At 38.7% G+C, this 16,112-nt stretch overlaps 1 protein-coding gene across 1 annotated transcript in view; it reads right to left on the bottom strand.

The window, feature by feature from the left end:
• The window catches only part of LOC120502339 (regulator of G protein signaling 7 binding protein), a 33,547-nt gene extending 17,642 nt beyond the window's left edge, over nucleotides 1-15,905 (bottom strand). The window contains exons 1-2 of the mRNA XM_039709658.1: nucleotides 15,705-15,905; nucleotides 12,871-13,037 (exon numbers count right to left, since the gene is read on the bottom strand). Of these exons, the coding sequence (XP_039565592.1) occupies nucleotides 12,871-13,037; nucleotides 15,705-15,863 (326 nt within the window). The 5' untranslated portion in view covers nucleotides 15,864-15,905. The remainder of the gene's footprint in view (nucleotides 1-12,870; nucleotides 13,038-15,704) is intronic.
• Between the last annotated feature and the right edge of the window lie 207 nt (nucleotides 15,906-16,112).

The following is a 16,112-nucleotide window of genomic DNA, read 5'->3' as shown; positions in this document are numbered from 1 at the left end:
TTTAGAGAGATCTAGGGCAGGAAACTTCTGCACTAGTCAAATACAAGCTGAATGTGGCCTTTTTCTCTGCAAGTTATCAGACAATCTGTTGAGAAGGTAGTGTTCAGGTAGACAAAAGAAAACTTTGGATGAGCTCTCAAGTCAGCCTTGTTAACTTTAGCCTCAGCTGAACAAAAAATCTCACAGCCTTAAATTATATTATACCAAAGAACAGATAAATCGAAACCATTACACAGACCTTCCAGAAAAGATCTGTGCTAACCAAGAAGGAGAAAGTGACATTAGCTGTATATGCAATAACTTGTAAGCTTATCTAAGAAATTCCTATTCAGAACACTGCCTTGTCAGCATCAACGAGTTGTTCTCAAATGAATTTGATAAAAATGTAGAGAAAGCACAGATAAGTTTGTGCTGTCCAACAGGCTCAAGCCCAGCCTCTTTTAAATTCTCTGAAGGCAGCTGATAAGTCATGCTGCCCGTAGATTTGCCCTTTGACTTTAGTTAAGCTTCTGTGTTATTTAAAATGTCCCTTAATCACTTGCTATTTTTAATGAATGATATATAAACTCTACCTTTCAAAATCTGCAAAATATACAGATTCATACCTACACTCCCATCCAGTTTCCTTTGATTAACAGTTGTATAGTAATTTTATGAAAACTAGTATCCGATGTGAGGTCATTTATGAAATTGGTTCTGATTTGTGTGGACAAATACAGTCAAACTTTCCAGACAGCCTGAAGGAGAGTTACATGTTTCAGGTATTTGATGCTGTAGGATCTAGGGCACAATGAGCTAGAAACATACTGGATTTGGAAGGAACTCGCTGCAGGCAAGTGATGCCATCTGCTGTTGACCATTCTCAGGACATTAAACCAGATGATTCCTCAGATTTGCGACACTCCCTTTTTCCATTTTATTTCTGTCATTAGCACCTTCTGTGAACAGAAATTTCAATATATTTTTTTTCCAAAAGGCATTCCATAAAGCATTAGAGTAATCTGGATACCTGTTATCTAGTTGCAACTAAGACATCCGGTTTTCCATATTTCAAAATGAGAAAAGCAGAGTGGTTGTGAAGATATGTTAAAGCAAGAAGAGGCAAGGAACAATATATTTGCTTTTCCTCAAAAATATTACAAACCACCTAGTTAACTATTTAAACTGAAGGAAAGATCACACTTTTCACTGTGATTTGGGTAAGGACTATATTGCATTAACAATTATTGAAAAAAAACTATACATTTTCATGATCCTTTTTTTTTCTGTCTGTTGGTCAAATAGACCAATACTGTGACTGCTACAATTCTAAACTGGAAGGAAATATCTATCCAGTAGATATTATTAGGTTGCTCAGAATAAGGTAGTATTTGGGATTTTTTATGTATCAAATGCCTCCACGAGTGCCTTGAATATGTCATGCTTATACCTCAGAGTATTTTATTATCTTTTTTTTAAGAAAAAGAACGTCCAAATACCTCCATATACAAGTATTCCAAGTGAAAAAGAAATTGTGTTAGAGAATCAGTAGAAGAATCTCACACAGCTCCACCAGATACTTCACAGACCAAATCTGTAAGAGTAGTTAGAAATCACAGCTGAGAGACTGAGGAAAATTTCAATGTGTCAAAAAAAAAAAAGAAAAAAAAGAAGAAGGAAATAGAAGGAAAAAAGAAATAGATTAGCTTCCTGAATTTAAATTCATATATGGAGAAAGAAATTTTTAAAACCATCTGTTGATAAAATGTGTTCAGGAAGCAGTACTTTAGCAAAAAGAACTTTGCAATTTTTTCACTTCAGATTTTTAATCCTGCTTTGGTTTCCACTTGACTTTGTGAACTGGTGTTTCTTTTGTTTTTTCCTCCTCTTTGAAAAGCCCTTTTTTCTGCTTGGGAAACAAGGATTTCTCCATTAAGTCTTCCTTAGGCATGCAGTATTGTATATTAGCAGCTGCACAGACATACTACTTGTTTCTGAGTCTTGAATGATGCAAAATGAATTGCAAAAAACTGTACACTACTTTGGGTAGGTCTGCAGCTAAATTACATACCCAGACTTTGGAATGTCTACTACTGTGGTGCACTGGGACTCTTCACTCTGCATGAAGCGACTGCTTCTTCAGCAAACAGCCTCACCCTGTACTCAGTCTTACAAACTGTGGTTGCAGTTGTCACAATATTCCCAAGTACCAAACTGCTTTGTTGGTGTTGGGGATGTTTTTTTGGGAGGGCTTGTAAACACATATGGGTGGATAGTGCTGTTTCACCACAATAACAACTCCAGAACTGTTGGAAATAATTGGAAGCTGCTGTACAAACATGGCACTTTTAAATATTTTGCCACTCAACCATTTGCCATGCTGCCAAGGTTACCAGCAGTACATTTGCAATGATCTGTCTTGCCGTGATAGACAGAGATATGAAGTGTCAGCTTCTCTTTGCTCACACAATAAATGCAAACTTGTTTTCTTCTGAAATGGGAAAGCAGTTTCTTCAACAACTTTGGGCACAGAATTTAATATGCCAGTATTTGAATTCTTATGCCAGATCTGCTGCCAGGAAATGTTCATGACAGAAGCATTGCTTATGAAAGATAAGAACAGAAAGATAAAAAATGGAATATAAGAGAAAAGAAGACCTCCTATGTCAACGTACAAATAATTCAGTATATTATTTCTCTGATAGTTAGAAATTATATGGAAAATGTAAAAGTAGATCTATAAATATTCCTATCAAGGAAAAAATTCTAAATTCAATAACATCCAACACTTCCATATATTTTTATTTTAAAACAAGAATTTGAATAGCATTTAATTGGTAATACCTGAAGGATTCTGGATTAAGGAATGCTTCATTTAATGCTGTGTCAAGACAAGATCTTAATGCCCAGATAATGGCTTCAAATATTTAATTAATTGTTCAGAAACAGAGTGACAAAACAGTTAGAAAAATTACAACAGATTTTGTACACCTTGCTATGTATCTGTCTTTCACCCAAATTTGTGTCTATCACCCAAAACTGCAGCCATGTGGGATTTCTTAATCGAACAGTATTTAGGAAAATATTCAGGAAAGAAACACTCAAAACTCATCACTAATTTCTTAGCTTTAGCTGTGTTTCGTTGGAAACCTAGAGAAGAGAAATACTGAAAAATGCTATTGAAACAGGTGTCAAAGCAGTGGGCCTAATGGGGACAACAAAGGCACTACTCCTCTTGGCCATCTTGGTTACAGATTAGCACAAGCGCAATTTTTATTTACATCTGTGAAGACAGGTATGAAGAGTATTTTTTTCAGAAATACTGAAAAAAAATGAAAATTTTTTTTGGATTGGTCTAACATTAATTTTGCATCACCACATGCACAGAAATTAGTATAACTTGAAAGGGTCATAATCAGCTACACTTCTATCTTCAAATACCTTCTAAAATTTATCTCTAGATCCCCTTGTGAAGCACTATTTACTGACATAAATTAGTAACACTCTGGTTTTTGCTCAAGAAGAGCTTTTTAACTGATTCCACTTGTGACATGACATGACAAGACATAGCAACAGGAGTTGCTATGTGCTGTTACACGTTAGGGCTTAGAATTCCAGCAAATTGACATATAAAAATCAATTTCAAAAGAAATTAATTATGAAAACAATGATAAAAATGTAATATCTACATGCATTATTTAGAAAGCACTATAGCAATAATAAAACAAAATATTTGAAAACAATGCTTTTCCTTGAAAGACTAAAATATGTTGTAAAATTACTAAGTATTTTTCAGAGATAGTAAGTACTGGTACACCTATTTAATAAGTGATTCATTGGAAACATCACTCAGAGATTGAGTGAGATTTTCCAGACTTTTCCTGAAATACAGGGGTTTGAAAAATTTATTATTATTGTTAGCCATATTTACTATAGTGATGCCACAGATCTAAAGATCAGTGGATTCCAGGGGCCTTGTTATATGTACATTCAAGACTGCCAAGAGGAGTTCCCAAATAATTAATGGAACAGTAGCAAATCAGATGTTAATTTCATTACTATTTGAAGAGAGATTATGAGGGAAAAAAGCAAGAAACAAAAACAGTGAAAAAAAGGATGACAAAGGAGAAAAGGGCATGAGAAAATGTGGAGTGAACAGAGGTAACAGCAACTGCCAAAACAGAGTCCACACTTAAGTTCTGTGGGCTTTTCAAAATCCCCCACAGTTCCTGTTTCTAGAGATGTACCTAACTGCTGGATCCTCTGGTTGATTACTCCCTGAGAAAATCACTTGCAAAGTAAAGGTGTGAAAAGCTTTTTACGTTAAACAATGAGAACAGATCTTCTGAAAGGACAAAATGGGGCAAGAGAAGGGCACAAAGTTAGAGACTGCTGGCAGAGAAACCAAATTTTCTGCAAAGGTCAGACCTGATTCTGCAGCATTTTTAAAGAGACCCTGCCAATGAAATTCAGTCCTCAAATCTCCTTGATGTTGTTTTCCTTCTCTTAAATTTCTCATGTAAAGGTTTGTATACCTCAGAATAAGAATGTGAAACAGACTGGTTATTTCAATCATTGCTACAGATAGTCCTATCTGTAACCAGAATACTCCATTATTAATGAGTTAGAGCTTGAGAAACAACCCTTCTAAAACCTAACTGCAGTGGAATGCTGTTCATGCACAGCAGAGAACAGTCCATTGACGAACCTGAATTACAGTAATATCTTAGTTTTTGGTATTTCTTTCCAGGAACCCACAATGGGAGTGATGAAGGCAGGGGGCATGTTAAAATGGAAGGTAAACCACCTTAAACCTGCAGGATACTCTGATCCTAGGCCAAGGTACTGTGCAGATGAATTTACAGTATGCCAGGTTGAAGATACAAAACACAAGGAATAGTCAGCCTTTACCTGAGTTCTGATTCTCTGCCTCCCTGTGTCTTCATGTGTTTTATCTGCTTAAAACATAGAAAAAAAATACGGGAGCAAGGACGAGAAAACCACAAAGAAGTTCCCTAACAGTTTTCAGTGTTTACCTGCAATGACACTGCTTGAAACCCAAGTACAGAGCAGACCTCAACATGATTTTGCTTCCTCATGCAAAATACTCTTTCCACTGGGTTAGATGATGGCAATGTGCCCCCTAATTCTCCACAACTACCTCACAGCTTTGGGTCATGTCACAGACGAAAAGCTATGCTGCTTTATGTTTCCCAGGGAGAATACTGCTACTTGTGGCAATCCTCAAGCATGGGCAGCAACCCTGGCTGCTGGGCTTGGGACACAACTTCCCTGCTATTAGAGGGACCTGTGGCTGGCTTACCTGTCTGGCTCACCCCAGCAGTCCTGGAGTGTCAGCAGTGGCAGCACTGTACTGGAAGGGGCTGTGAATGTGTTAATTGAGTGTCAGATGAAGAAAGGGGCAAATGACTGACAAAGACAATGTCTGTTCTACTTTTAGCACTCACTTTCCCTTTTTCTCACTTTCATGCTTTTTCTGGGACGCGGTGCAAGTGGTCTAGAAATTAAGTTTGACTCACCTTCAGCTTTGGCTAAAAGAAAGTGGCAGCAGCCACTGTGTTTTGTGAAGGGCCCAAAGTTGTCAGTGTCTGTCAGGCTCTGAGTATGCTCTGCCAGCACCTCTGGGAACAATCTTGTCAGAACCTGGACGAGCAAGAATGTTGTCCTTTTGACTGCTGGTGAGGTTTATTATTAAGCAAGTTGCTATAAGCTCATCCACTTTGTCAAAAACAACTTATGCTGTGTTACTGCAGATGTAAAACTTCCAGAATTTTCAGAATTCTGTTCTGAACATAGAAAAATAATAGAGTAATAAATCCACTTTTAGGTCTGTTTGCCCTTTACTAAATCTGGCCTCCAGTTATGAAAGACAGATCTATAAAGAGAGATATTAATACCTTGTATCTTCAAGTCCCAAACACCTATTAAAGCACCTCCAAAGACAGAGATACAAAGAAAAAGTCGGTCTATAGGGGTCAGCTATTTTGAGAATTCTAGCCTTAGTAAATAACTTTGTTTTTCTTCTATTATTTGCCTTCTGAACTTGAGGTGCCTGTCTTAAACAATTTCATTTTCAACTTGCAACTTAAATTGAGTAAACATATTTTATTCTTAATAAGCAAAGGTACTTTAACTCAGTTCCACAAAAAAATAGTTCCATTATTTTAGATGCATGTGGATTGTGTAATCAGAGGCATTTTTTGACAAGGAATCTATTCAGAACAATACATGTGCATCTTACCCTCTGGAAAGGAGTAAGCTATGGCATACCTACTGCACTATCACGCACTACATGGTCCCTAAGGAGTATGTTAAAACTATCCACATCCGAGCTTGTTTATCAAAACATTCCCATTTCCATGCAGACAAACTGCCATTAGTCAAAATAGGATTTGAGTCACTGGAACAGGTGTAGGTTTTGATACACGGTAGTACATTTGCAATCACTTCAGGATGTAGAAATCAGTGAATATATGCCGGGCAAACAAAGTGGAATAAACACTGTCATAATCTGCTTCTAGAATCTGATATGCTCAAAAATACAAGAAAATTTTAAGCATGTACGAAAATTCCAGTAAATGTTTACAGAAGCTGAATATCAAAGTTGAAGAACAATGAGACTTTATGTGATAAGAATGATCAGTAATCCTGAAAAGCTCTTCTCTGAAGGGAGACAAAGCTCTCCCTGACTTTACTCATTTCAGATAGTCACAGTTAAATCATCAGGGCAATTTCCTTAGTAAAGTACTATTAAATTATTATAAGAATTGTGAGATCTAGGATGCCACATTGAAACAACTTACTGAGATGCTTTTAGTATAGCCTGTGAGAGCAAAATTATGTTTTCTATTTCCAAGAGTTTTCTGAAGTGAAGGATCTCAGTATTTCTTACTTGACAGGATTTTTAAGGCCACAACTTTAAGTGGTTATTGTTTAAAACACCTGCAACATTTTAGTAAGAAATCACAAAATCTTGTATGGACTCAGGGGGCATTAAGCTACTGGTATTAAAATGCATAACAGTATTGATTCTTGCAGTGAACATTGACTGCTTTCCTTGTTTTCTTACATATCATAACATTATTTTTGATATTTGACTATACTTTAATCAACCCACATTCTGCTTATCACGCTGCAATCTCTGTGAAGCACTTAACTTTTTTCTTAACTTTCATCTTGCAGTTGAAACAATGCTAACAACTCCAACAGAGGTTGGGTACAGCCAGCAGCGCCTGTGATTCAGAGCCCCATGATCGACATTATCACTCTTCCCACCTCTGATACATACACTGAGAGGAATACCATGGCAGTGACTGTGAAGATGTCTAGGAAGGACAGAGATCTCCACAAACACTGCTCGATCGATATCTAGCTGGGGCAGACCTCTTGTTTGTTGCTCTAACTGCTGGCATAAAGTTGGTTTTGAATCATGATTATAAAAATTCTTCCCTGTTGAGCTAAGTGTTGCTGCCCTTCATTTCTGCTCAGCTAATACTGACTGCCAGCAGAGCTTTATTTAACATATGCAGTTAAACAGTTAAAAATTACTTGTTATGCCTATCTTAATACAGCTTTCATTAAACTTACATCTTAATACAGCTTTCATTAAAAAAAAAAGGTCTGCAGTCTTCTTTTCACTTAATTTGTAAAATATTTTGAGACAATCTTTTTTGTTTGTGTCCTTAAGAAAGCAGATAACAATTTTGTAGGGTTGTAATTCAGGGAAAATTCAGAGAGTTCAATAAAAAATTGGCCACAACTGGGTGTCAGTAGAATATTTTAAAACAACCTTAGGAAATGATCTAATATTAATTATCTCTGATAAAGTTACCATTTGGTGCTTATTGAAAACATGAGAATTCCTACTGTAGACTGCAAAGGAAAACAAAAGTAGAAATTACATAAAATTAAGAACTTAAAGCAAGAACTATGATAGTTTTTTTGTGCAAATTATTGCGATCAGGATGGGATTTTTAGCTGACTTTCTCAACCTTTCATGAACTTAGGGGAATTTAAAATTAACAACTATTTTATAAAAGTAACAGATTCACATGGGTGTCAAATAAGGAAACTTTCTTTGAATTTTCTCAAGGAGATTTATGATGACTTCATCACAGGCTGGAAGGGATGCCTAGAACTAATTTGGTCCAAGCCTCCTACTCAAAGCAGTGTCAGCTACAGAGGGTTATGGAGGGCCTTGACCTCCATAGGTTGAATTCTCAGTATCTCCAAGGACAGAGCCTCCAGAACCTCCCAGTGCACCTGTTCTAATATTCCACCTGCCTCACAGGAACAGAAAGAGTTTAAAATTTTAAATCAGCTTTTCTTTGTTTTTCAATTTTTAACCTGCTGTCCTATCACTGTACATCACTGAGAATAGTCTGACTGTGTCTTCTTTACACTATTCCATAAGGTAGTTTTTATGCCTATGGATAATATGCCCCTCCCAGCCTTCTCTTCTCCAAGCTGAAAAATCCCAGGTTTAGCAGCCTTGCCTTGCATATGGGATGCTGCCTAACCATCTTTAAGGTAGTTGATTAGACCTGATTTGGATGTCCCTTCCTCCTTTCTACTAGGATGCCCATTGCTGGACCCAGTATTCCAGATATGGCGTCAGCAGCCCTGAGTAGAAAGGAATGATGAACTCCATCGACCTTCTGGCAACATTTCCTAAAGCAGCATAGGAGGCTGCTGGCCCTCAAGGGCACAGTACTGGCTCATATTCAACCTGATGTTCACCAGAACCCCCAAGATGCTCCTCTGAAAAGCTGCTGCCCCAGCATGTACTAGTGCAGAGAGAGTTTATTCCTCCTTAGATTTTGGACTGTGCAACACCAGTCAGAAAAACAGAAAAAAATCACTTTTAGAGCTATGCTCACAAGGATGTACATTGCCATGCCCCCTGAGCTCCTCACACCAGTTTTGTTTCATGCAAAAAAAAAGGCACTGCCAACATATATATCAGACTGTCACAGAGACACTGCCAGTTCTGGTCTCAGTGTGCCAAGTGCACACATTATGTAAGCATATCAAGTGCTTGAGAATATGTAAGGACATTTACAAAAGTGTGTGCACAGTTGTGCAGACCTGTATCTTAAAATACAGTTCTGAGTTTTCTCTCTGTTGACATCCCAGACACCATTTATAAAACCAGCTGATGAAACCCCAGTTGATGAACTCTAACAGATCACCACTCTATCATTTGGTAAAGTAGACTCCCTTCCATAACAGAAATCTGCATCTTTTTCACCCCATCTTCTTACGGTTACAAATATTTTTCCTTTCTTTTTCTTTGGAAAAAATCATGCTGACTCATTTTCTTGTTGCTGCACCTTCTCCAGTTTTGACCATGACAACTATTACTAAAAGGATGCACAATGTAAATACTTACAGATTTTTAATTTCTGCGACATTATACAGCAGAAAATGTGATGAAAGGACCAAACCTTCTCAGAAGACAGCTCATTAAAAATTACTAACAACTTTTTGTATAAGAGCAGGAATTGACCTGAAGTCTTTAGAAAACCAACACTAAAAGGAGGGTTTACTTTGACTTGCATTTCTAAAGGAACATTGACTAGAATTAGGATATTTCAATTTGGATTATTTTTATTTCTAATCTTTATTCCCCTCTGCTAACATCTCTCTATTTCTATAAGAAAAAGCAGAGCAAGTAAAGAGAATGTAATATCTACGAGGCCCTATTAAGTTGGAGATTTAATTTGAAGTTTCGTCTTTCAGTAACATTTTTTTTAGTAAATAGGTTTTTAAATACGTCACAGTGTAAAGATACCCTTATTCAATCTCAGCATTTTTTGAGTAAAAGATCTTAATATTTAGAGAAATCACTTCTGTCAAATACAGATTGTTCAGATGCAGCCTTTGCTTACTGAGTGCTAGGTAGCAGCTGAGAGAAGCCATCATTCTAGGCACAACCTGTTTTTGTATCTTTGCTTATTTTTTAATGAAATCTCTGCTACCAGCAGCCATCAGGTTTGAGCTAGATGGAGTGATATGGTCTAATCCAGTGTGGACTTTATAATGTTTTCTGTTTCTTTGCTACGTCATCTTTTTTCCAACATCTCCTTTGTTTTTCTTTCTCTCAGTTTTTAAAATATAAGCATGACTTTCACTTCCTCTGCTTCTACAGCTGAATCTTCTTTTGTTGGCATATCAGTGTATCCTTTTTCTACAGGTACACTTGCAGCTTTGTCTTCTTGTTCACAATACATATCACTGTCCTGCTCTGATGTCTGCCTAATATTCCAGAACTGATATGCCCATGGCCAACATATTTTTTGTCCTCATGACTTCTATCCTGCTCAGTTTCTAATGCATTATCTCCACTTCAGCATTTCCTTCCCTTCCCACAACTTCCAGATTTCTTTCCAGAGTCCCCTTCTTCAGAATGAGAAGATTTGCTTTTGTTTATTTCTTTCCAAGTCTTTGCATCTTTCCTATTTGTTACCTTGCTTAGTCTTGTAGGATAAGTGAATTGCAAAAGGAAATTCTTCTAATTGTCCAAGTCAGGTGTGTATTTAAGAGTCTCAAATGCACTAGTGTGAACAGGAGTTGGACTAGGTGATCTCCATATGATTGCCAGAGGTCCTTCTAACCCTAAAAATTCCATGATTCTATGAAATCCTGATATATTCAAAGAGGAACAGCATAACGTTAAGGTGTCTGCTAATTTTCCAAGGAAAACACAGTATAAACAAGATAAACTAACTTAGTATTCTCTTAAGACAGTGACACCAGCTTCTCAAAAGTAAGAGTGCCATGCAACACCTCAGGTAGATCACTTACAGACTACCTGAACATTACTGACGACATTAATTAATAGAATGCTCTTCCCTTGTGAAATGTTACAGTCTGGCAACATAAACAGCTACTTGCTATTATTATTTCTGGGTGGAAAAGCAAGATACTTTCTTTAATAAGTTTTGGAAGACAGAACTTGTTATGTTACCCAGTGCAGTGCTGCGCATTTTGAACCAAAGCAGTGAACTAAGTAAGCCTTCATCCCATATGCTGGTAACACTGGTTTCTGAGCAGCACACTACTCTCCTGACTATTTAAAACTACGGATGATTTAATGCATTTCTGTCCCTAAGGATTTTTCTTTCTCATACTTTTTCTTCCTATCCAATTAGATTCCTATTCCAGATCCTATTTCATACGCACTACAGCAGTCTTTTTGCTGAAATAAAGACTAAATCTCTCAGACTATTTATTACTCCTCTCCTTGTATTTATTTTTGGGTTTTTTTACATCTTCATTTCCCACCTTTCCTCACAAACACACCAAAACAGTTAATGTCTCATATGGCTTTCCTCAGGTACAGAAGGGTGGGGATGTGAAGCATACCTTGTAAAATGTGTGTCAAACCAAACCAGTAATTTCCAGAGAGTTTCTCACACCTACCAGTTGTTATGGATAGCACAGTATTATCAGAGTTATTTAAAACAGTTTTAGATTAGCCAAATGTCAATCTCGCAGCAACTGCACAACCTTCAGGACATCTTTGTGTACATGACAGACTTCCAGCTGCGAAATGATTGCTTAAAAAACCTGTGTACTTTCTAAATGAGCATGTACCAATTGTTTTCTTTACAGGGGAAAAATATTGAAAAGCTACAAAATAGGTTCACCTATTCAAATGTATTATTTTGATTCATATAAATTTTTCTTTTGGGTCTGAAAGCAAAAAAGATAAATTTCACTACCGTTTGTTTTCACATTTTCAATGTACTGGTTAAAAACAACAATGTCTATTCATTGCTGCTTTTTAAAAAAGTTCCCATGGACTTTAGTATTTTAAAAGCATGTATTTACTTTGAGGAACAAATCAGAGGTCACAAAACCAACGCAAGTGACTTTGCACAAAATCTTACTAGAAAATGGTGACAATTCTACTAATCCAACTAGTATCTTCTTATGTTTGGTTTTTTAGTTTGGGCTCCCCTTATTTACCAAGCCTATAACAGATCTCTTTATATATTACACTGATGAAATGAAACTCGATAGGGATTAGGCAGAGCTACAGAAAAAGAAGGTGTTTTCTTTTTCTAGTGGTGCAAAATAGCTTATGGTAGATAAGACAGATGCAGAAAGTTCTGACAAAGTGTAATCAGAAAGTCGTGACTCAGGGGGTACATGTATGCCCCAGTCACCATACTGTGAAGAAGCCACATGGAATTAGCTGCATGAATTCCCATTTTTTAGGAAAGAGCCATTTATACTGGTTGATCTTGCACTGAGGCATAGTCTCAAATACGCGATAATACATTCGGTCACCATGGAAAGGAACGTCCATAATGTAATACCAAAGAATAAATTAAAACATTATATGCTGGCAAAGCTTTCATTCTTATTTCAACACAAACAAGGGTTTAAAAACATGTAGAAGGTAAACACAAATTCTCAGAGTAATTTTTGTACTCCACTCACTCAGTTTGCACCTAATTTTGGTTTAATTTTCTCATGTCTCTAGTTGAACTGAGCTAGTCGTTTCTTAACTATTCAATTAGGTATACTCAATGAAAGACTGAACAGAAAGCTATTGCTACTTCACCCTTGAAGGGCGTGACTTTCCCCTTGATCTGTAGTGATAAGCAGTAAAATCCTGTTTGTCTGACATAAAAGCATCTAGTAAAATCAGACAGATATGTTCTTGGTGAGGGGACCAAGATTTGATCCAAAATTGTACTATTGTAAGGATATAGACGTTCTGCAAAATTTGTGGTCATACACCTCTATGCCTAAAACAGAAAGACAAGTTAATGCTTTTCCTGAAAGTTTCCATTATGTAGTACTTAATAAAGATTCACACATGAATACAGCTTTAATTAAAGATAAGTTGCCTCCTACCCAGAAATTGCTGCTAGTTTTTGATGAGCCTGATAGGCCATCTCACATCCTCGGGTTCGAGTTTTGTGCAATTCTGCATGCAGAGAAGGACAGGTGACTGAGACATCCCCAATAGAAATGACCAGCTCCCGATAGAGAGCCACCTGGGTATTGAACTCCTGGACAAGCTGAAAAACAAAAACAATTTGCATGCATGAGAATTTTTAACTACATTGGTAAAAACAATCCAGTTTTTTAAAAACATGCCCAATCTAGGGCTTGTTCCTGCTTCTCACAATGTCATAGCACACAGGATCAAGAGCACACGATTCAGTAAACAACTAGAGCCTCCATGGCAGCTGCTTCTTCTGTGAGCTATAAATGTTCATCTGTAGGAAAGCAGTGTTTCTGCTTTTAATATCTGAAAGTGTTTGAGTTATTAATATTAAATATTAAGCAGACAAAAAAACATCTGCTTTACTAGTAGCATGAGGTTATTTTTTGCTATCTTGAAAGGCGAAAATATCTCCAGAAATTACTGCCTTTGCTTCTCCTGCATCCTGATTAACAGCATGTTCAGGGACTAGAATGTAGCAGTTGCTTTTAAATCAGCAATTTTGCTAACTTTATTTGTAATGATTTCTGTTCTGTCACTTTCCTTCAACCCAAATTTCTGACTTAAAGCTCATCTGCTGTAACTGACTGAGAAGATGCACCAGATAGGGACTTTCCTGCTAAAATTCCAGAAAGCACCTTTTCTAAAGTGCATGTGAGAAAAAGAAACAAATGAGTAAATAAATACTACAACCTGTACAGAAATCTAATATCCAGCAGATACATACAGACGTTATTGGATAAACAGGTAATTTCAGCACGATGGAAAGATCATTATTGTTTAGTTCCACTGATCACGTACATGGAATGATTTTTAAGGAAATGAAGCATTTGCTGTCTTTTGAAAGAACGCATATAAGATCATTTGCTCCACATGGTGGCGGGGGTGGAAGGATTAGAGTAATAGAACAGAATATTTATTTATCCGTGTTTTGACCTCAATTTCCAAACTACATAAAAACAGACAAGAGTAATTGCTCATAATTCCAGTCATCATTATCACCAGAAGTTCAACATATCCCAACATAAAAACATACTAAGAACCTGGAGTCTATCAGAGCTACCAAATTTTAAAGTCAAGTCCTCAAATTCTCATACTCAAGAAATAAACTAGTCACTTCTGCAGTATTATATTCATACCCTTCATGCATCCCACTGCAATTAACTGTATAGTTGAGAACTGGTATCAAAAATAGTTTTGACCGTGCTTTCTTAAACTTCATTTTAAGAACAGCAAATAGGTTCCTCTGCTTCAGGAGCAGCAAGTCAACCCAAGTGCATTTCAGTATATCTTCACCCTCCCACATCCAGATCCCAAACAAACCAAAAGCACACACCAAACAAAGCCCTAGGCACAATATTTGCTAAACAAGTCCTCAACTCTTATTCTGTAGCTTAAGAGAATTCATGAAGGCAACAGAGAGGAAAAAAAATGGTACTGTGTTGTGTCATAGTGTGATTATTCTGCAATAGGAAGAAAAGTGTCGCATCCTGCAACTGTAACTGGTTGCACCAGACACCTTTGGCCAGTTCTCACCTGACATTCCTTGTTTAAACAGACTCATCCAGCCACCTTAGCACTGCCCGGGAAAACAAGACCACAAATACGTTGCTGAATTGAGACACAGAACAATAAAAAACCCACGTTGATTTTATCTCCTGAATCCTACCACAACTTGGTAACCCACCTATAAAACATATTTTATTTTTAATCAGTCAATTCTGAAAACTTCTCTGTAACTAACCATATTACTCTGTTGGGAATAAGAAAGAAGGCAGAACCCAGTAAGATCCACTTGTTGGGTATATTTATAGAGCTACTGTGGCAGCTTTTGTTCCTCCATGCACTGGGAATTGCTCCCAATCTTGAAGCATCAGAGCGGATAATCTGCCAGCACATTTTTCAGCACCAGAGGAAAAAAATTGCCAGAATTCAGCATATTAGAAGTGGTAGCTCCATTGCTACTGGACACAGCTTTAGCCAGGTATAGATTTGTCCAGAAAAGTAGCAGTGACTTAATTTTTTTCTACATCTGTCACTAGCTAGAGGGATAATTTTGGGGCCCAGTGTCAGGCTGACTGTAGCTCAAGGAGCCTGAGAAGAGGCATATGGTGCTGATTTGAAGGAAAGCATTTTGAACATGACTGAGGAAAAATCTCATACCAGAATGTGACAGTCCATAAGTAACAGAGATGCAGGTGTTTCACCTGAGGTTTTACAACTGCAACCAGCTACTCTGGGAAGACTGGTAACAGGTGCCATATATACCAGGGACAGAATTTCAGGGCCTCTAATTCTGTGTTTCCTTATTTAGAAGGATATTAGGGCAAGCATGCGGTTGCTTCACAAGACAGCAAGTAGTGCAGTGATTCATTGGAGGCAACTATTTACCCATTTAGGCTTCAGTGCGCCCAAGCCTGGGTACAGATTTGGACGGATCTACCAAAAAGCAACTCCAGCTGCTTTGCGGTGTGCGTACTGGGGCGAGGACGCCTGGTCGGCAGGACTGTCCGCTCCCCGTCCCGCAGCCCGCAGGTCTCCTCGAACCTCCCGGCTCCCGCTCCGGAACCGCGGCGAGTTGGGGTGCAGGGCAGCACCCCGGCGGGGACTGCGGTTTTAAAAACAGTGCAACTGCACGTGATGGGAATAGCCAAGGCGACGGGAGGCACGGCACCGCTGCCTGCGCGGGGAGAGCTCGGGAAAGGTAAAAAACTACGGCAAGCCCGCCCGGGGTACCCACCATCTTACAGTCGTCCAGGGTTCTCTGGATCTGGTAGGCGCTATCGGAGCCGCTGCCCCGGCGTTCGCTGTCGCGGCCGTGCGGCGAGGTCCTGCTGCCCTGGAAGATGGAGGCGGCGGAGCGGGGGCGCTTCCTGCGCCCGCTCGGTGCAGCGCTCATGCACACGCATCCGCCGCGCGGAGCCGCCCGCGGGCGCGGGCAGGGCACGGGTGCGGGCCCGCGCCGCTCGTCACCTCGGCCGGGCCGGAGCCGCGCCGCTCACGGCGGCGAGCGCGGCTGCTGTGGGTGATAGCCTGGCGGCTGCGGGAGAGCCCGGGGAGCGCCCTGCAGCATCGCCTCCGCTACCGCGGAGAGAGGCGGAGGGGCCGGCGCCTGCCCTCCTTCAGCAGCATGTCAGTCCCCGCGGAA

Source organism: Passer montanus, unplaced genomic scaffold, assembly GCF_014805655.1.
Source record: "Passer montanus isolate IOZ18808 unplaced genomic scaffold, ASM1480565v1 scaffold22, whole genome shotgun sequence".
NCBI classification, from domain to species: domain Eukaryota; kingdom Metazoa; phylum Chordata; class Aves; order Passeriformes; family Passeridae; genus Passer; species Passer montanus.
The sequence above is the reverse complement of the archived record's forward strand: the minus strand, read 5'-3'. Positions and strand labels throughout refer to the sequence as shown.